Source organism: Phaethon aethereus, assembly GCF_964289735.1.
Source record: "Phaethon aethereus genome assembly, chromosome: Z".
Classification (NCBI taxonomy): Eukaryota; Metazoa; Chordata; class Aves; order Phaethontiformes; family Phaethontidae; genus Phaethon; species Phaethon aethereus.
Window position 1 is genome coordinate 3,016,083 of NC_138577.1, and position 21,140 is coordinate 3,037,222.

At 46.7% G+C, this 21,140-nt stretch overlaps 1 protein-coding gene across 1 annotated transcript in view; it reads right to left on the reverse strand.

Moving 5' to 3' along the window:
• Nucleotides 1–18,902, reverse strand: part of DCC (DCC netrin 1 receptor) — a 593,712-nt gene extending 574,810 nt beyond the window's left edge. The window contains 1 exon segment of the mRNA XM_082013714.1: nucleotides 18,679–18,902. Within this exon segment, the coding sequence (XP_081869840.1) occupies nucleotides 18,679–18,769 (91 nt within the window). The 5' untranslated portion in view covers nucleotides 18,770–18,902.
• Between the last annotated feature and the right edge of the window lie 2,238 nt (nucleotides 18,903–21,140).

A 21,140-nucleotide genomic window follows, 5' to 3' on the forward strand; every position in this document is an offset into this window, starting at 1 on the left:
GCACTTCTTCAGCTCCATGAGTCCAGCCCTGCACGGGGCACATCCTCACTGTGTCTGCTGCGTGGGGCTTCCGCTCACCCAGGCATACGGCTGAGCAAGACAGGGATCAACCAGGTCTGACTGAATTTAATTTCTAACACAAACAGCCCAGTGGGGCCTCAGTAAATCCTCCATGTGAGAGGGAAGGAAGACATCATTGCTCTCAGAGAGAACAAGAGCTGGCAGAATTTTTTTACTGTGCTCTAACTGGCCCTGGACAGGATCATGTTGTCCTGTTTTTTAAAAGAGTTAAAAATGGCTTCTGGATATTGCTGTTACCATGAATAACTTTGTCAAGTTGCACAACAAACGTCTGACTTGTCTCATTACTAAATAAATTGCTGGTGTTGGTGGTGGGCCAGCAACAGCAGGAACCAAATCCAGGTCTTCTGCAAAGCAGAGGGCAACCAAGAGCTGGAAGCCAAGCTCTGTTCTGAGGCTGATACTACGTTAAAACATCCCCTTCAGCGGGACAGAGGAGCACTGCACTGAATGATGCTGTTCCCAGTCTCCTCCAATACAGACACATCTGGCAGCAGCCAAAGTTTCGGAGCCTGGCTTGGTGTCTCAGTTTTGAGTTTCCTCCCGTTTTCCCAGAAGCATTACAGACATTGCTGCCTCTCCTTGAGCGGCTCTGCATAACCATCTATGGGTCTGAAACACCCTATTTCCCTGGCAGTTTTAACCCCTCAGTCAAATTTGATCAAAAAAGAGCCTCTGAGCTCAACAGTTAAGATGAAACCCATCTGGGCAATGTGGTCTCCACTTACTTGAGGTCTTTCAAGAAAATTTGACAAAGGACTTTTCATCATTCTTGGAAAGATCCCAACACATCAAGGGGCCTTCACACCAAGAGAGGATATTTCCTAGAGGTTTGGTCACAGCAGACATTTGACTGTAGTTTTGCTGTCCTTTGACTTCACAAAATGACAAAACAAAGAAAAAGGAATCCACAGTTAGAGAAGGTGATGTCAGGTACCTTTACTCTGATATTGATTGCCCATTTACAGTACTTCACTTTAAAATAATGAGCAATCCAGAAATAGAAATATAACGAATCCATTATTCTGCCCTTCTAATTACTCAAAGCCAAATCTGGTAGAAAGGCAGGCTAGCACACCAGCTTCTACAGCATAAAAAAGTCCCTTTAGATCCTTACAAAGAAGTGGGAAGACACAGCACTGCAAACTTTACTGTACTGCAACATAAGCCTGAATAGCAGCTGACATCCCCAACCCTGGCACGGATCAGCTAACCACACACGGGCGCTCCTACAGCTCGTGTGCTCTGAAGGGATGTTTACTTAAGCTTATATACCTGTGCAGGATTTGGGTTGTGCAGAATGGGATTTAAGCAGGTGCTTAATTTGTTCACAAACATGAGAGATTTGGTGTCTTTGTTTCACCTTTTAAGCACCAGACCTTCAGGTTGTTGAACCACTTAAGAAATTTAAGTGCAAACTGAATGTTAAGTGCTTGAAAACTTGGTCCCGCTGTTGTGCAAACCAAAAGCAGTAAGAGTGCTGCTCGGCTGCAGCCGTGTTGCCACCCTCACAGTTACAGGACGGTGTAACAGGAAAAGATTTTTGTCTTCCGGTGATTCCACTGCCAGCCTGAATATTAACCAGCCTGTTCACTAAACCCATCCATCACCAATTTCGATCAGGAAAATTCCAAGTGTCTACAACCAAACGTCCTTGCGAGACAGGCATTTCCATCACAAAATACAAGAGCCAAATTATGTATGTAAAGCTCAGGCTTAATGCATTACAAATCAGTGTTTCTCCTTTCCCTCTCCACATTTACCTTCTGTGCTCATATAAAGCCAATCATCTAATGAAACACGGGTGTGAGAAAATTATTCTGATTTCTACAGAGTTGGTTGGAAACAAATTCTATCAAATAGAAGAAATCTATGGCAGAAGCTGAAATCTCTGAAAGCATCTATCAAGCCTAAAGCCCTGATCCTAATCCCAAACGAAGCCTAGGCTGAGATCATTGGTGTGACCTGGGATTTACCATGGTGCAGAATTTATGCCTCGTGCATCTGATCCTGTCCCAGCATTTCTACGTGGGTGCGACCGCTTTGGCTTAAGGTGTCCATTGATTTGCAGGAACAGGAGGGAAGTCAGGCCAACAGATTCCGCTTTTCCGAGATACTTCTTCCAGCCTGTGCCCAAAGTGCAACACGGGAAACCTCAAAACATCAATAGCTTTTTTCTTATCGCATAAGAAGTGGCTTTTAGAGAGGTCCAGACTTAGAGGTGCTGGAAAAACATTGAAAGAGATTGCAAAGACAATTAAACTTGTACAGCAAAAGTTTGGCACGTGTATAAACGCAGAGGGCAGTTTTTCCTTTAAAAGTCAAAGTTTACCTCACAGTAATTTCATCCCACAGCAATTTTCTAATTGTTCATTAAAAACACATTAATTGCATGTAAAATGCATAATTTATTGCTGTTTGGAAGTGAAAATGGAAAACCCCGGGGGGGCAAAAGTTGGCCTGAAATCATACTTCTGATTTATCCCTGTAAAATCTGTCCCTGGGTACTGTTAGTTATTATAACTTAAAGGAGAAGACATTAAATTTCTACTTAAAAAAATACTTTTAATGAATCCATGCATTGAACATGAATATACAATACTGTAATAAAGCGGTACATCTTTCAGTGAAAATCTGTGTATGCTTGTACATAGCTCACAAAGCCATATTTTTGCATCAGTGCAAAACCAATATTCAGTGTTTGTAATTCCAAAAACCCCCAATCCAGCAACAAAAGAACAACAGAAAACCCCGTACCACCACGCTACAGGGTCTCATGATTACTGTCTCCTCTTTTAATGAAGATGTAGCGCATCACTTTGTAGGCATAATTTACACCATAGATCAAAACTATGTGAAATTTTCTAATTCTCTATGGGGGGAGGGAGATTGTCACCTCTACAGCTTCTGACGCACACTATTATTTCAGTTTACAAAATTAGCATCTGTGTAGAGGGGCAAAAGATTGCTAGGATGTGTTTAATCTGGCACTGAACTTCTGATTCTCAGAAGACCAAATAATATTATGCCTATTTTACCCCATGGATAATAACTAAAACCTTCAGTTCAAGACAAATCTTTCTAGCCTGTTTTTTTTTTTTTAATGTTAGATCACAAACTAAAGGAAAAATGTAGTTAACACAGTAGTGCACACTTGCAATTTTTCTTCCAGTTCTTCTAGCAAGCTGGTTTGCTTTTCTAACTATAGTCTACCATGAACTTGCGTTTTCTCGCTCACTGTAGAGACATGTGGGTGCAGGTACATTATATACAAGTATGTGCACATAGGTGCAGATGCATATGTGTATCTATACGTATACAGCCAGGTATATCTGAGATACAAAACCACAAGTGCAAGTACAGCAATGCGCACGCAAACATACCTACATACATACATATGAACTCGCCATATACAGAATTTAAACCACCTCTATTCCTAGGACCGTATTGTATCCCCTTCTCCACGCGTGCACAGCACCCACAGAAGTCATCCAACGGCAATGCTGCCCACACACTCGGAAGGAACTGTTGGGCCCCTGACGAACGCCGGGAATTAAAGCAGGATTTTGTCTAATCAGGTGCCTGAGGCATCGCTCCATGAATTTCAGCGGTCATTCCTGGATAATGCCGGTGGAGCCGATCTGCCCTGCCAGAATCATCCTCAGAAGAGGAACAGGTATTTTGGTACATCATTTGATCTTACCAGAAAACAAGTATTTTCTGAATCATTACAGGCTGCTTTAAGAGCGACATGGAGCTTCAGCGTATGGCCAACAATTATGTACCTACCTACACAGTAGGCTAAGGAGGTTTCTTTGGGTTTTTTTAAATCTGCTTAAGTGCAGCATCATCCACATTTATTCCACCAGGTCATGGAAACAACTGGCTTCCTGACACACTAAATATCAGTGCGCTGCGTGCTACCAGCGTGAGAAACAGCCTGCAATGCGCTCCTTGCAGGGGGAGGCCACCTTGCAGCGCTGGGAGCAGCCGAAGACCCCGAGTGCCTCCGCTGGCTTTGCTCTACCCCCTGCCCACCCACTGCCACCCATCCCCATCAACCCGGGACAGCTGCTAACAGCTGGAGAGAGGCAGGGTGGGAGCCAGGGCTGCACACACCGCGAGGATACAGGCACCGACAGCTACGACTTGCTCGAATATTACTTTTCCTTTCAGTGATGAAGAGAAAAGAGAAAATCTGCTTGTTTATGTTTTAATCATTAGGCACTGTCTTCGTTATGCCCCACGCACACTGCTTACCGCGGTAAGGTTGGCAGGAACTTGTCTCAACTTGAGACGCTGGCAGGAGAGATGTGTCCTGGTATAGTTGGACAAAAAGCATGTTTCTGTTTATTTTACATGTAATTTGTTACAAAAAGAATAAAATAAATAAATGATCTCTTATTATGGGACACTTACAAAGTCTTTCATGAAAAGAAAAAAGACAATTTCCTGATTCACTACCTACAATGAGGCGGGTGTCCTTCTTGAAGCGACCAGGTCACCCTCAGCAGTGTTGCAGGAACGCCTTGAAAACACTGGCAGAGAAAATTGCCTTTCGCTCTTTTCTAACATACCAGAGAGTTTGTTGACTTTCAGCCCCTTTTCTTTAGCGTGATCTAGTAGACAACAAAGTTTCAAGAGGATCTGCCCTAACCCTCTGATAATAAGCATTTCCTTGCCTCTCCTTCCACTTACAGATTCTTGCTTGAGGCGTCCGATGCTCCAAGGCAAGCTTTGATAAAAGAGCCTTGCTGTCTGCAGTGCCCCTAATTACAGCGGCTCCGTTTGCTCCCTTGCCCGTGCTCTGTGCTCTAGGTAAATGCCACAAAGGTCACTTTGTTAAATCAATACCAAGCCCACATTAGAAATCATTTGCACGAGGCTGAAAAAGTCAGTGTCTTTTTTAATACTGATGTTAAGGTTTTCTTAATGCTATACAGTCATAGAAATGAATTTCAATTATGGAGGAATAAAGTAGGTACCTTGTGAAAGTTACCATTATCCCGAGATACACATCAAGGCAGGTCAGATGATTCACCACCTGGAGGTGACTTTTTCTCCACAGATTAACATACGTTACTGTGCCTTAAACGACAAGCTTCCAGGAACGTGAAGTTAAAAGAGATTATTTCCCACTGGATATCACTCACAGCCGGGAGGTCCCAGCAGGCAGGGCTCCAATTCGACCAAACATGTAGAAGCAATGATCCCACATGGGGCTTTGAATAGGAAGGAAGAACCAGGATCATCAAGCCGACTCCACAGAAGAGCTATGCAACTGACACCTACTGCAGAAAGGTCCACAGAGCTTCACCGCATGCCATGAACCCCCAAAATACTTGCAGGCACCCTTCTTAAGACCTCCTTACAGAGCAGAAACTGTAACCACCAGAGGAGACGTGGGGATACTGATGTCCCTGAATGGCACACAAGATGATAGGAAGCCTAGCAGACCCCACTCTATGGGAAAGGAGGGAAAAAAAGTCGCTGGCAATCTGGCCATAAGGGGAAAATTCCCTTCTAATCCCAAATCTGGCAGCTGTTCTAACTGCAGGTGCCCAAGCAGAAGATGGCAGCTAGGCACCCGCAAGAGCTGACGCTCACAGGACTGCAACGCCCCTTCCTCCAGCCTGCCTCTCTTGTTATCATTTAAGGAGTTTTCTCCCCTAGATATCAGATGCAGATTTGTTATGTATTTAAGGATATTCCCCAAACTAAAGCCCAATGCTACAAGACCCAAAAAGCCGTTCTAGCATTTAGAGCTGCTGGGCTGGATCCAGAGTCCAGCCTCCACCAGGCTTTGCAGCACACGTTGAGCGCAGCGCTGTCGCCTGCTGTATTGTCCCACTCCCCTCTCCTCCTAAGCTTAAATCGACTTTCTGTCATGATGAACAAAACTACCGCAGGACAAAAAAAAAACCAAAACAAAGCAGGATTTGCAAGAAAGTAGGATCAGAGGACAGGATGTGTTCATTAGCTGTAGCCCTTCTAGCCCAGATAACTGACAATTAAGTCGCGGGTTGGAAACGTTACGGTTATTCCCGAAGTACAAACCGTGAAGCAATAGCTGATAATACTTGCCCCCAGTTTTGTTATTTGCCTGTTGACTTGCCATTTTTATTTTGTGCGAGGATGCCATGCGTCTGCTCAGGAAGGCCATTAATGAGCAGAAAAATGACATTATGAGCAAGGCCAAGAAGTCACCTGTTGCGGCTCAGAGGAACGCAGAAGGGGATTTTTCATCCCCTCTTCAGCTTATTAGGGCTGTGGATGCCCAGAATGTATTTCATGTAGTAATGGAGGTGTAAGGGAAGGCCTTCAGCATGTACCGTTTTAACACTAACTAATGACCACAAAGAAGGACTATGGTTTTTTCAGTCATAGTTTTGGGAGGCATCTGCCAAAGATTTTTGGGAAAATGTTTGCAGCTTATAATTTTAAAAGACCAACTTCCTCCCAGGAGCCAGGCAGGCCTAGGGACAGATTTTGGAAACTGTTAGCTGCTCACTTTTTCATATTACAGAGTAACATATATGCCATCAAGAAATGTTCTTAAAAAAAAAAAAAAAGAGAGAAACAAATTCAGGTAAGTTGCTGACAGATTCTATACCTAGAGGCCAAATTTCCATCATACATTCACCAAATTACCTTTTAAAATCTAATTTATTGTCAAGGTAATTCTAGTCTCATGTGGAGCTTGCTAGCGTTAGGATGATCAGCATTTTATGACAGCCGTACATTACAGTTGTGTCATACCATTTTACTACAGGAATCTCAAAGCATTTTACCATCCTTCACAGGTCTTTGCAGGTGGTTAGCCTTAACTGAGATAAGCACCTCCCCATCCTCATTTAACTTCGTGGACAGGCGGCAAGGGACACCTACAAGGCTGCGGCAGCGTCCCAGAGCAGTTTGGGAAAATGAGATTTTGGAACCGGTATGACTGAAAACCTAATAGAAAATTAGAGAAAAACTCTACCTCAAAGGGGACTGGCCTCAGCATCAGCCTTACTTGTGGGAAGGACCACGGGACCTTGAGCTCTATAGCTCAACCAAGGAGAAGCACTTGGGACAGAAACCGCTGCATCAGCATTCATTTAGCTGACTGTGAAAAAACAGAAAAAGTTAACCCCAGCGCCAGGAGGGTCTGGCTGCATTTTTGGATGTTTTTTTAGTCATGCAATGACCCAGACTGACCTTGTATAAAGGTTTACTTATTTCTGACACAACCCATTTACCTACCATACGGGAAGAGAGCATTTTGTGGTAAAGCCTGGAGCCCAGCAAAGGGTGATGCAGGAAAACTCCTGGCGATGTAGGAGATGTCAGGAGCAATCAGAACTAATGAAATAGTTATTGCTATCAGGTATTTGGCATATTAATGCACAGAGACAGGTCTCATTTACTGAGACAGAGTCTGGCAATATAAATTATTGGATACTCCAATACTATCACGCTTCACATTTAAGAGCCTTTTGAATTGTACTCAGGTAGTTTCACTCATCTGCAATCTGAGGAATGTGTTAATAAATACAGAACTGAATCACACCATTGATTTGTAAGTGGAATTTCCCATTAAAACCTGTCAAGAGTATTACTTTAAAAAAAATTAATGATACAATACAGCCCAGGGTTCTGCTATAACATACTCCTGGCTGTATAGCTCTGAGTCTCACAGGTGATGGATAATCTTGTTTGTTCTGTATTGTCGCTGCAGTATCTTTCTTTTGCACTTCTGCTGCAGCCAAAGGTCTCACTGCCACGAGCAGTAGTTGGTGTCCATCTCTGGTGGGCAGCAAACTGAACAACCAAGCAAGAGTCTACACCCGATTTATGCAGACTCAGCAAAAACCTCGAAATCCACTGCTCTGATACTTCCACTTCGGACTCTGCTCTGGTTTCTCTCTGTTTGGATTTGAGCTTGCTCTCCCGAGTCTCATGGGTTTGGTGCCTGTGGAAAGCTAGCTAGTTTTGTAGTTATTGACGGATGCATTTATCATTCCTGGGATGTTCTGCAAGCTCTTGCATGAAAAGGAAGAGTAACAACACAACACCAACAGCCCAGAATCGGCACACACAGGGATGCACCCTGCGACTCTCCGTTGATGGCCTCGCTCCACAGTACTTCAAGCATTTGTGATGAAGACCGATTAATCTTCTGTAAGGAGCATTGGGGGGGCAGGGTGGGGGGGGGAAGGGAAGCAAGCCAGAGTATAATTTTAAGGCATGTTTGAGATTAAAACCATTTCATACTTGATTCACAAAAAAACAATTTGCAATGAAGCGACGGTGCCAAGGGATTGGGGTGGCTCCAAGCCAGCATGCCCATTTAAGTAGGAAACCTCCCCTCGGTCGGGATCGGAAAATTTGCTCATTAAGAAAGTCATGGCGCTGCCCCATTTGTGACTGGTTGGTTGAGCACAAAGCATTACTCACAACCTCGAGTGGCCACTGTCCTTGCGGTGATATCATTTTCCATTGATTGTAATTGAGTTCTATTAATGATGTAATTCAATTAGACACAAATCAAGAGATAACTAATACTTTTAATAACATAACACCAGCTTCTGACAAATTCCCTACACAGATGGAAAAGCTTGATAGAGTTACTGGTAACAGAATATCCCCCTCTGGAGAGATGTTAACAACCCTTTTAATATCAATACACCTGCTATAGCAAAGCTATTTGCTTGCAGAGAATCAGTGTCTGTGTGAGCACATAAGGAATGCAAATGATCGACAACAAATTGTGTTAGGAGGATTTTGTTGATGTGAATATGTCTCCATAGAAGTCAGTGAAGATTTATTCAGGTTGAGAATCTGGCCTAATGTATTGAAATCACCTTTCTCTCTCTTTCTATAATTGTTTAAATCATTAAAATTTGATGGATTAAAAAAAACCCTGATTCATTCTCCATTACTGTGGGCTTAGAGAATTGTGTGGGCAGTATGGAAATACAGCTGTTTATCCAGTTTTCTCCTGAATCTTTCATCCAGATGACCTTTATTTCAGATTAATGAAAACAAAGAATAAATAACACTTGTGTGAGAGGGAGATCACAGCAAGCTGCCATGTGTAATAGTCTCTGCCAGAACTGAATATATTTCTTATAACACACACCTGCTATTCCAAAGCACACAGTTGTTTTAATTTCCACAAACTGAGTATCCCCTTACTTTTAATGTCAAAAACAGCCAGTTGGAAATATAAAAACATAAAATCCCACAATTTTTTCAAAAAGCATTGCATGTACAACACCCTCAGTCCTATAGCACTTTAAAATCTTACGCATTGATACCTTCTAAGTGATCCTTACACTGCTGGTTTGCTAAATGCCCTATCAACACTTGGACCATGGGAGCTATGAGCCCCTTTTGGTGTCTCTGTCACAGGCACAGAAAATTTCTACATTTATAAAGCTCTGTGGATGCTAAGAAAAGCCATTCTGATACTATCCAGCACTATGAAACCCTCTCCGTTTTGCAACTTCTCAATCACAAACAGCAAACCAAGAGCTGCCAGATGCAGTTAATTTTTTAACTCGCTTCATGCTGTTCCTCACACAGGAGGACACAGTATTCATTGCGTCCAGGGCAAATAACAAGGTCTGGAGCCCCCATAAACGGATACATAAAAATCCCAATGTCCTTTTCCACAGCGAAGTCTAAATCTAAGACCATCAACTACTTTTATATGTATGACAGACTCCTCTTCAATAATTCATCTAAACCTTTTCAATCTTCTAAGCAGAAAACCATGTAGCAAGCTTCCTTCCAAAGCAGAATGGGGGATCGTGGGCCTTCTTGCCAAATTTACAAACAACATTTAGGGTATTAGGAAAACCAGTCACACCAATAGCACAGTCAGCAGCATCTATAATAGAATAAAGGAGGGACTAACTAGGGAAAAGGATTTTCATTTTGGATGAGAGAAACACAAGCACCATGACATTTGGAAAATGAGTATGAGATTTACAGTATTTGATTAATATGGGCAAAAACCCACATGACTGCAAGTGTATGAAATATGTATATACACATGAAATGCCACCTACAGCCATCTCCTGAAATACACACCCCCGTCTGCTGGACCACCCTCCTCCATCGTCCTTGCTCAGGCCATTCTGCAGGTGGTTCAGCACAAAATCCAGCCAAAACCACAGTTACCAGTTACAGTCCTACAGAGAAGTTGCATCGGTCCTTCCCTGGGATCTAACACAAGTGTCTGCCACCAAGACAATGACAACAAAACCCTCTCTCTGAGCAAGAAAACATACTGCTGCTCCAGCAGTCAACAGGCTGGTGCATTTGGGTCTTACCACATCCACAGCCTGTTGCATGTCTTCAGCACCAGGGAAAAGTAGAGGGAAAGTTTTAAGGGCTTTTTTCCTCTTATGAGCATCAGAAGGCAGAGAAGAAAAAAATAAGGAAGAAAATATGGACAAAGGCCCCTCAGAGCCTTTTTCAATGACTGCCTTCTTCCCCTGATGCTTCTAAGAGGGAAAAAGGAGTGAATATTGTGGATAGAAACTCAAAAGAATGCTTTTAAAATACTTTTTAGTCTTTGGCTCGTGAGGGGAAGAGTGTCCGAGAGAGAGTTGGGGAAGGAGGTCCATGCATGAACTCCACACTGAATGAGCCCTTTTGGGTAGCTGTGGGCTAAGGATGAAACACCCAACTCTGCTCGGCACCTGCTGCCAGCCCCGAGGTAGCCCACTCCTTGGTCATAAGTCAACTCCACTCCTAGGGAAGCAACCTTCAGCTTTTAATTGCAACGCTTTGGGGAGTCCTGCCTTTAGAAAGAAACACTTTATGCAATTATATCAATTGACCTTGTCCAGAGCTGTCACGTTTCGTCTAATTACTGCTCTCAATGCTTGAGAGCCAGGCAAAAATGCCCACCAGTTTAGCTGCGGGTCACACTGTTAACACAGGCACGAGCCTTCAGACAATTTTTGAACCAAGATTTCTCAGATTTGCTGAAGCAGATTTGGCTACTGGGCACTTTTATGTTCCTCCTCAAAATACACTCCAAGAAAAAGGGACAAGGAACCCGGACTAAGTCTCTAAAAAAAATATTTATGAGGTCGGTGTTCAGCTGTGCCAACAGCAACCACCTCTGGCTCCCTGGGATTGCTCCGGCCCGCAGCACAGCTATCGGCATGGGATGTGCCAGGGACAGGCGCAGGCTCTGGCTGCGCAGGCAGCAGCACAGGCAGATCAGGCTGCCTGGGCCTTCAGGGCAGCACCGGAGCATCCATCCAGGATCAATCTGTTCAGCTGGTCAGAAAGGATATGAAGATGTGTCTTCACTGTACTTCATACCTTCTCAGTGAGAATTCACTGTTAATTTAGTGGGGAAAGGCACAGGAAGAACCAGTGGCAAGAAACCAAAGCCAAGCAAATTCAAATGAGAAACAAAGGAAAAACAAGCAAGCAAAAAGCGACCCAATGAATGCAGTCAGCTATGCCAAGGGAGAAAGTATGTTCTCCAGCCCGTCATGGCTCTGCAAGGTAAAAGGCGAAGTTATATGGATTGTCCATACTATAATAGAACAGACTAAATGAGCAAAGGATTCCTCTTCGAGTGGAAACATTATCTGTTCCCATCCTGGCCACAAGATCCCAAGCACGTGCACAAGTGTATCATACAGAGGACTCCAGTGAGGACTTCTCCCTAGTTGCTTTGCCTTGAGACTCACATCTGTGACCAGCCAGACAGAGGGTACAAACTTTGTGCCCCTATTTTTTATGACAATCTCTCTCTACTCAGTGTACCCGAGAGCAAGCAGAGAACTGTAAAATAATAGTTACCTTCAGTCTAATTTACAATGCTGTAATCCCTCTACTTTCTTAATCCTTCGTTGTAGAAACTACCCATATCCAAGAGTAACCATGCTGCTACTTCTACCAAAACAGTCCATACCTGCAGTGCTGCACTGAGATTTGATCAAGCATCGGGCAATTGTGAAGACAGCGGAAGATATGCAGTGGGAGTAAACAGAAACTTCAGAACTAGGAGGCAAGAACAGAGCTATGATATTGAGGGGAACAAAGAAAAGCAATAAGCAAAGGCAACCTGGGAATACAGAAATGTAGCTCCTCACCTGTGCAGGACAAAACACAGTCCCTGTCAGCACAACATCTGAAGCCTCCATTGACTGACAGGGTATACAGAACGTGGACACCAGGCTGTGAAACTATTATTATATATAAATGATAAAAATACGAACTAGGAGACTGTCATTCATTGCAGAGCACTTCTGGTGATTGAAGAGCTGACCTTAGCTCAGCTAATCTACAGAGCCTCTCAAAAGAGTCACAACCTTGCAATTTATAAAGCTCTCCATCTACTCCCCAACGAGCAGCCTCACCTCCCATGGTACATCCTCATCCCACCGTACGTCCACGTCGTGCAAGCACCACCTCTGGGATTTGGATAAATTCTGCGTTTCGTAACACAGTGTTGCAGGAAGCGTCCAGCTACTCTACCCTCTCCAACTAAACCAAATGTTCTGATAAATACCTGCGTTGGTGGTTGGGGTTGTTTCACTGTCCAGGAAGCTATGTGCACAAAGCAGAAGTTTTTCTGTGTAATTTCAAGTACCTTTATTTTACACTGTATCCATTTTTGTCACCCTTTGTTCTTGTTGTAAGACCCCAGAAGAGAATGACTCTACCTGTTTTAATGAGTCAAACTTCTCAGCTAATCAGGATGCTGTTTCCCAAAACAGATGGAAATTGGTATCAAAACTTTGGAAACGACAACATTGGTGGTTGTTCACCTTCTCTTTCCAAGCTGGGAGAGGAGGAGCCTTGTGAGCCCTCCGGCCCAGGAGAGTGTGACATGGGCTGGGTGCACATGATCAATCCAGTGAAGCGATTGTACATAAAGCACCATGAAAGTAAACAAAATCATCCAAACATCAGTAGTGTCCCTGTTTTAAACTCCACTTCGCAGGGCGAGAAGATACCCATTTTTCAGCCAGTAACACAATTTCCAGGAAGATACTATTCCTTCAACTTCTCTGTTTGACAACCAATATTTTGCTGAAACTTTGGGCAGCAATTTAGAGTAGTTTTCAATGTATTCTGATACTTCAGAGCATTTATAAAATTACAGCACATGTTGGCATTACCATCGACAAATGACTGCCATCAACCAAGACAGAAATTGAGACATTTAACTGTGCGTTTGTCGTGCCTCTCTGAGAATTCAGTTTTCTTTCTAGTGCAGATACCTTCAAACTCTCAAGCGAGATGTTCTGTCATCAGCCCCATTTAGCTGTAGCCCTTCACATCAAAGCTGAAATTCAGAAATGTTGTCAGAAAGAAACAATTCTGCTAGGTTTACAATTATCTGATGTGTTACCTTTCAGAAATAATATACTCTATTTTAACAGTGAATTTACTGTCAGAAATCAGGAGATACACTTTGCTTTCAGTCATCGCTTTCCACAGTTTGATAGTTTTCCTTACAGGAGTCTCTGCAGAAGACCCAAAGGAGCAAATCTCAGATGCCCCAGGCTCCCCACCTGTCTTAAAAAAGGATTCCCAAACATCAAGCATCTTTTATCTTGCAGAGGAGACCGCTGTTGCTTTTCAACGGAAGTGGTAAAATAGACCGTGAAGTTTATAGAAGGGGATGGGGAGGAGGAGATAGATAACGGACACATGAAGTAGATTTATTTCACAAGGACCAGAATCAGCAACACTTTAACACATAGGAGAAGAAATTCTTCAAAGTGAACATCAGAAACACTCTCCAGGGAGCCTGACACAAAATGGCATAAACATCGGTACTGAAGCCAGTTCTCTGCAAACCACCTGAGCTCAGCTCTGCCTGCAGCACAACCTCACAGTCCAGATGAGGAACCTGGTGGCACTGATTTTTTGGCAGATGAATTTTCAGGCGAGCATGGAGAAAGGAATTCCCTTGGTCAAATTAATGGGTGTTCAGAGACTCTGGGAATAGCAAACAGCACCTGGGTGGCGGATGCCTTCCAGAGGAGTGGGGACCGCTCTGCACCCTGCAGACTTGGGTGCTGCCACCCAAGCCGATGCTCTTGCTGCCGGGCAGGAGCACCTCCGTCCAGCCCGGGGCACCACGGCTGCCGTAAGAGCGATGTAAGGGAAACGAGGACAGGGCCAGCATGTTTACTTTGGATTCCAATGGAAATAAAAAATTTAGGTCAGTGTTGCACCCAAGGGATAATTTTAACAGAGCAAGTGAATTTTTTTGCCTTTAGTTAATTAATCATGAAAGCCTCAGTGGAATTTGTCAGTATACTTTTTATTCAGGCAAGGCCAACGTTTTAAGAAATTTCCATCCATTTGTATTACAACAAAGAGACTGGCTGCGCTGACTCATGCCGTTACAGATCTCCATTTCAGCAGAAGGGAAAATTAGGCATGTGAAAACGTGGTCCCCTCTTGGAGCATCAGCTTCTTTTACAACCACTTCGTTCAATACACAAAGCAACTAACTTCTGTAAATTGCATCAATCGAGCGATTTGCGATAGCAAATCCGAGGCGAGAACCTGAGGCTCGTGTGTAGCCTTCGGGTCTGCGTGTCCCTACACCTGTGCAGCGGCACAGCTAAGCTGTCTCTTAGGCTGGCTCGGAAGGGAACCAGTGGGCTTTAGTCTGGTGAGATGTTAAAATATCAGGAAAGGGCAAACTTCTTTCACAGCTCACTCACATTAGCATGTTAGCTGAAGTCTCTACAACAATCTTTTCCACCAAGAACGGAGGTGCAAACCCACTGAAGAGTTTTATCCTCGCAGCTGGATATGCCATGCAAGCAGGCACATAGGAAACATTCGATTTCGTGGCATTATTTTATCTCATAAAAATAACATTTAAAAAATGAATACTGGCCCTCTAAAGGATATCTGGTGGAAAATCCAAGTGCTGAGCATCTGATGAATGACTCTGAAAGAGTTATTTTAGCTGTCAGATCACTGGATTGACAGCAGTCTCCCATTAGAAGAGGCCAACCTAGGCATCACATGCTACACACGCTTCAGGGACCGAGCTCAGGCAGAACCCAGATTATTGCAGGATGGTGTTAACAACAGGCTACTGGGAAATCCAGCCCACGTACAGCACCAGTCTTTTGCCAGTCAAAATGTGAGACAGCACGGGGATGCAAAACAAGGCGCTCTGCTTCCTTGGCAGTGGAGTGAAAGCCTGAGTGGTTTGGGAGAAGGCAGCACTTGCTCCTCCATCTCCACCCGGGCTGCTCCAGGGAAATGCTAACAGCAAGGTCAGTGCACTAGCTCTGAACTTCAGCTTGGTTGGGTGATGTGAAGAACTTGCCTGGACTGCAAGCTGCATCTGGAACAAGCAGTCCCACAGGTTTTCTTCTCTAAGTTTGAGAAGCACAGATAATTATTAATCATTTTGATCCTGGAAGCCCTCACTGTGAACCATGATCCTGCTGTGAATCTGCAGAGTCAAGCCCTTACAGTCCTGCCCCAAAGATCTTACTGTCCCAGCGTAAAACAGGCAATCAAGGACGGGTTCAGACAAACAGAGAAATACAAGGCCTTGGGCCCTGGAACAGACCTTTCACACTACATTTTGTAGTGGGAAGGACAAGGGAGTAGCAGTCCAGGATAAATGAACCAAGTACGAAATCTGGACATCACTACACTTGGCATCATCCCATTGAAAACAAACATTCCTGACTGTGTATTTGAAGCCAGCATTGGTCTCGTGTCCATACGGGAGAAGGGGGGAGTGAGGACAAAAAGACATAAATCAAAAAAAGCTGGATACAAAAATATTCAAGAAACTATAGAAAGACGACGAATACTGAAATGTAAATTGCTCATCCTCAACTAAGCTCATTTCTTCATTTAAAAATACTCTCATGAGCGCACGGTGGTTAACCCGCTCCTATAATACCTGTGGTGGCTCACAAACCTCGTAACACAGAGGGCAACTGCAGCGCATGTGAAATGGATGCTGTGACAGGTCACTGGTGATTTATACTGCACCACTCACAGAAGTGATTGCCATAGTACCCAGACATCGCTGGGCTCTGACATGCTGCACTAACACGGAATTTCTCACCAAGATCTAGTGGGAGTCAAAGACACCAAATGCAGGAGCCCTTCACAAAAAAACCTCTAAGATTGAGTTAAATTCCCACCTACAGATTAAAAAAAAAGGAAGGTATTTTATGGTTACTTTAATACATACATGAAACAAACCACACAGCACCATAATGATCAAACACTACATCATTTATGTCTGCCTTTATCAGGAACACATCTTCCATGGTCTCTTTCCAAAATGCCCGTCATCTGTTCTTCCATCCACATAGACACATTTTTAACCAGAAAAAGTCCAATGTTGTGCTTTGCTTCTTGTCTCATCCCCCAAAATATTTTGCCTCTCACACACAATGGCAAACGACAGGCACAGGACTGGACTCTGGCGCAGAAGCGGCGTGTCCCTGCCCACGCGGGGACGTGCCGCTGCCCGTCGGTACCAAAGTTTTGAGCACACCCACGGCAGCTCTGGGCTTTGGGCAGGGAGCAAGAGAGGAGCCGGTGCCGTTGTGTAGCATCTCGGGGAGCCCTTTGTTAGCAGCACTTGATGCCTGCCCATGCCCTGCTGTGCAGGGACCGTGCCAGGCACAGCGCGCCGCCCGCACCTCCTGCCCACAGCGTGCCAGCTCGCGCGTGGAGTGGAAACGTCATGGCCAGCGAGCAGAGGCCACAGACTTGCCCAAGAGGGGCAAGATCTGCTTTATTCAGTTTTATTGGCTGACTTGGGATGGCAACAGGGGTGCTCAGGAAAGTGCAAACTCATGACAGTCCCCAAGGCTGCCACGCTGGGAAAACTTTGCCCATTTACAGCTTGTGAAGCGCAGCGTAAGGAACTGGGTGCAGCGCAGAGATGCCACCTTCAAAATCAGTGCAATAAACACCTGTGTATCATAGACGGGGTGTGAAATGCAACCCATATGTGCAGCTGGAAAACAGGCTGTTTCTTCCACGGACCACAAAACAATACTGACGCCCGCACCGCGCCGTGGGAGCAGTGGGTTTGTAGCATGTCTGGCCCCTGACACAGCAACCGGCTTCCTTCGTTCCTCAGGCACTCACACACAGAGGCTCTCGCTCCATCCCCTCCTTTGGCAGCAAAGGAGCCTGCAAGTCAATCATCTTTCACGAAGGAGGATCACTGCCATGTCTCCCATCTCCCAGCCTTTAAGCTGGAAAGGCAAGAGAGACAGCTATTCGTTACCCTGCTCCGGCTGCCCGCGTCCCACCTTCCACGCGAGGAACCGCAGAGGACAATGCTGGGGACACGCACGCACGCGGGCGCACGCAAAAGAAACCTCCTGGTTTGGCAGGGAAACACCTTCCAGTTTACTCGCTAACTCCCCAAAACCCGGACGAGCCGAAGGTACGGCCGGTTGTGTAAAGGAAGCGCCGCCTCCGCGGGCGATTGCCGTTTGCCTCCATCACCTGCGCTTTGCCAGGAGACGCTGAGGGTCTTTTCGCAAACGGCTTCGCATGCGGCACCTTCCCCGTCACAAAAACCGGCTTCAGCGCCGGCGTGCGCGGTGCGGGGAGTTGGTTCCCATTGTTCCTCTGTCGCCGCGGCGAAACCAGCGTGCACAGATGTGTGCTCGGATCCTTTTTTGTGTTTTCCAGACTCCCCCCGTCCCCAGGTTTCTCCTACAGAAGTGTTCTTCGTTTTCTTTTAGGGAAAATTAAACGAGCGCTGGAGGATAATATTCTCCTGCACGCATCTCCCTCCACCATGCACTCACACCCGCAGCCTCCCGCAAATCAAAGCTGCACTTTCTTAGTTCCTAACACTTCTTGGCTCACGCTCCCATTTCTCTTTTCTTTCTTTTCGAATCTCCGTGCCGCCGAGCCCTCCTCCACCTCCCGCACCAGTAGCCCGGGAGCATCGCCTCTCAGTTCCCTGCGTTCCTTCCCTACCGCGGTGCCACACACAACCGCCTTTACCATCTTTAATTAGAAAACGTGCCTGCCAAGTGCGGCGAGAGAGGTGCAGCCCCAAAGAATCGCAGCCTAACAGAGTTGGAAGATGCTTTGCAGATAACTGCGTTTTCTGCCTTGCTAACTCCTCCGCTGCTTTTATTCCCTTCCCCGGTACAGGCAACCCCTTCCCTTGGTTTCAGCACACAGACCCGAACGGCTACAGGCGAAGGTACCCAGTCGCAAGCGGGATCAGGTGCAAAAGAGAAGGGGAACTAACCCTACCACCGCCACGGCACACACACCTATTATGCCACCTCCTGCCACATTTCTCCTTTCTTTTCCATGGATTTTCCTCTTTCCAGGGCTGCCCTTTCTCTCCAAGGCTGCGCAAGGCGCTTCTAACCCCGGTTCCCCCTTTCCCATTTGCGGGAAGTGATGGGAAAGCTCACACTAGCGAACGACAACAACAACCCCCCAAAAAAAGAATAACCACACAACCCCAAATCGTGCTTGCGGAGGGCGAGAAAAGTCCATTAGCAGAAGAGAAACGGGCACATTGCTTTGGGATGCGGAGAAAAATCGCCCCGGAGCGCAAAGAGAAAAGAGGCAGAGCTGACTTACCGGAGGCTGGAGGATGCAGGCTCGCCAGAGAAAACCCGAAGAGCAGAAAAGCCAGCTTTGGTACCCAAACACATCCAAGACTATTCTCCATATTTCAACACACACCTACAGATTCGGGTCCTGAGCACCAGCAGCAACCACACATGCACGCACAGCCCCTTCCTCCTCCTCTTCGCCGGGGCTGCTTTTTTTTTTTTTTTTTCGGTCCCTGCTGACAGGGATCAGCAAAGGGGGAAGGGGTGCGGAGGGAGGAAAAAAAGTTGCATTCAGTCCAGGAGGCTCCGGGGCTCCCGAGCGTGTAGGGAACTAACTCAAGGAGACGGGGAAGGATGGGGAAGGGTCCTCCCACCGCTGGAAAACCATACAGAGGGAAGGGGGGGGGGGGGGGAGGGAAGCCAAAAAAGCCGTCCGGCGTGCGTCAAAAGAGTCGCGGCGGCTCCATGTCCAGCGCCGTGCAAATTTAAAATAGATCTAAAAATAAAAACATTAGGGGAAAAGCAAGCCCCGGTGCGCGCGAAGGAAAAGCCGGAGCGGGGCAGAGCCGCAGGCAGCCGCCGGGGGAAGGGCCGCTGCCGCCCCGCAGCCTGGCAGCCCGGACCTGCAGCGCCGCGGCCACGGGGGCGGCGCCGCGGGGGCCGGGCCGGGCGAGGAGGCCGGGCCGGGCCGGGCGGGGGCGCCGGGGGAGGCCGGGCCGGGCCGGGCCGGGGCGCCGGGGGAGGCCGGGCCGGGGCCGCCGCTGCAGCGCCCCGCAGGGGAGCGGGGGCGCCCTCTGGGGGCCGTTGGGGGAACCGCGCCCCTGCCCGGCACTTCTCTCCTTCCCCCCCCCCTCGTTCTCCTTCGCTCCCGCAGCACCCCTCTGCTTCCACCGCCCTCCCCTCCGCTCCCCGCCGTGGGGTGTCCTCAGCTCCCCCCGAAGACCCTCAAGCCACCGCGGCTGGATTTTTCCGGCTGTTCTACCAGCCTGCGCGAATTCCAAGGTTCAAGAAATCCACCCAGACAATTCTCCTGGGACAGAGAATTGATTTGAACGAGGAAGACGGGAGTGTCCCAAAAGGTCCCGTTCAACCCAAAGATTCTGTGATTTGAGGGGAAAAAAAAAAAATCTAAAGAGGAGAGAATCAGAAAGCAAAACCGTAGGCTTGGACCACACAAGCCAGCGAGACCTGGGAAGAGCCCGCAGCTGCGGATCGGCACCAATGCTTCCGAAGCAAGAAGTAGCAGGGCTGAGGATACAGCTAAAATTAAATTTTATATATACAGTGCTATATTAAACTTTAGGGGTGGCTGAACAGCAGCCTAAATACAGCACTGAATATGCAGGATGTAGCCCAGAAAATCCATAATTTGGGGTGAAATGTTAAGACAAGAGGATTGAGCACTCCCAGTCGCCGTCAGGCAGCAAGTGAGCTGGGTCTATGAGGGTAAATCAACGTTGAGGAGCTCTTGGGCTGTTTTGGGATAACCTGTCGCAGTCGACAAGCGCTGAACGCCTGGGAGCCGGGTGCTGAGACCCCGTGGGGCCCCACGCACCGCCTGTGAGGGAGGACACCCTGCTGCGGCGCCGCTGCGCGTGCGCGCACGAAGGCGGGATGGAGGGTGCTCATCAGCCAGGGCCGGGCAGCCTTCTCCTGCAGAGAAAGGACATGCAGCCACGGTGGTGGCACTGGCTGCATCTTCTCCTGAGCGTGAGTTTTGGCTAAGTGAGAATCAACAGCTCCAGCATTACATAAGGCATACCTCAGGGGAAACAGGGTTCAATTCCCAGGCAGGAGTCTGCAGCTCGGATGTTTTTCTTCTGGGATTCTGACTTTCCAATTCAGCGTGACTTTATGCAAGAATAATTTAAAATAACCAGCAAACCAATATGCTCAGCCTGCAATCGTTGCTTTGTCTTAATCAGAGCGTGTCATGCCTGAGGTCAAACTGTGGTCCCCACAGCAGCAGAAGCCTTGCCAGCAGCTGAGGAACCCCAACCTTGTACAGCTTACTTGGCCGCTCTCCACCCACTTCTGCAAGCGGAACATACCAAGCTGCCAAACACATTTCAGTAACTTTTTGGCTGCTGGAAAAGCACATGTTGGGTAGGAAATGAAAGCCGAGGAGCTCAGACAACTAACTGACTGAGTGAATTTCCACTGGCCCAAGTCTTCCTGGAAATGCCTTCATTACCTGCCCATGGGGGGTTTCTCTTAAAAAATTACCCAGGCCAGACTACAAAGCAAGAACAGAATGAGGGCATCAAAGACCCTGGGAAAGGCACCCTGCCACCCTATTCCTCATGTTCGTTGCAACGGGCTGACCTTGCTCCACCACCCTCACCATTCCCTGCTCTCAAAGGTGCTCCGGTTGCCATCCCCAGGAGCTTTCATACACTGAATCTTCTGCTCTGGCTTTGCAAGACATCCCTTTCTGCAAAGAGTGTGTTTCTGGTACTCCTCGCTGTTTGCCTGCAATTTGCCCCT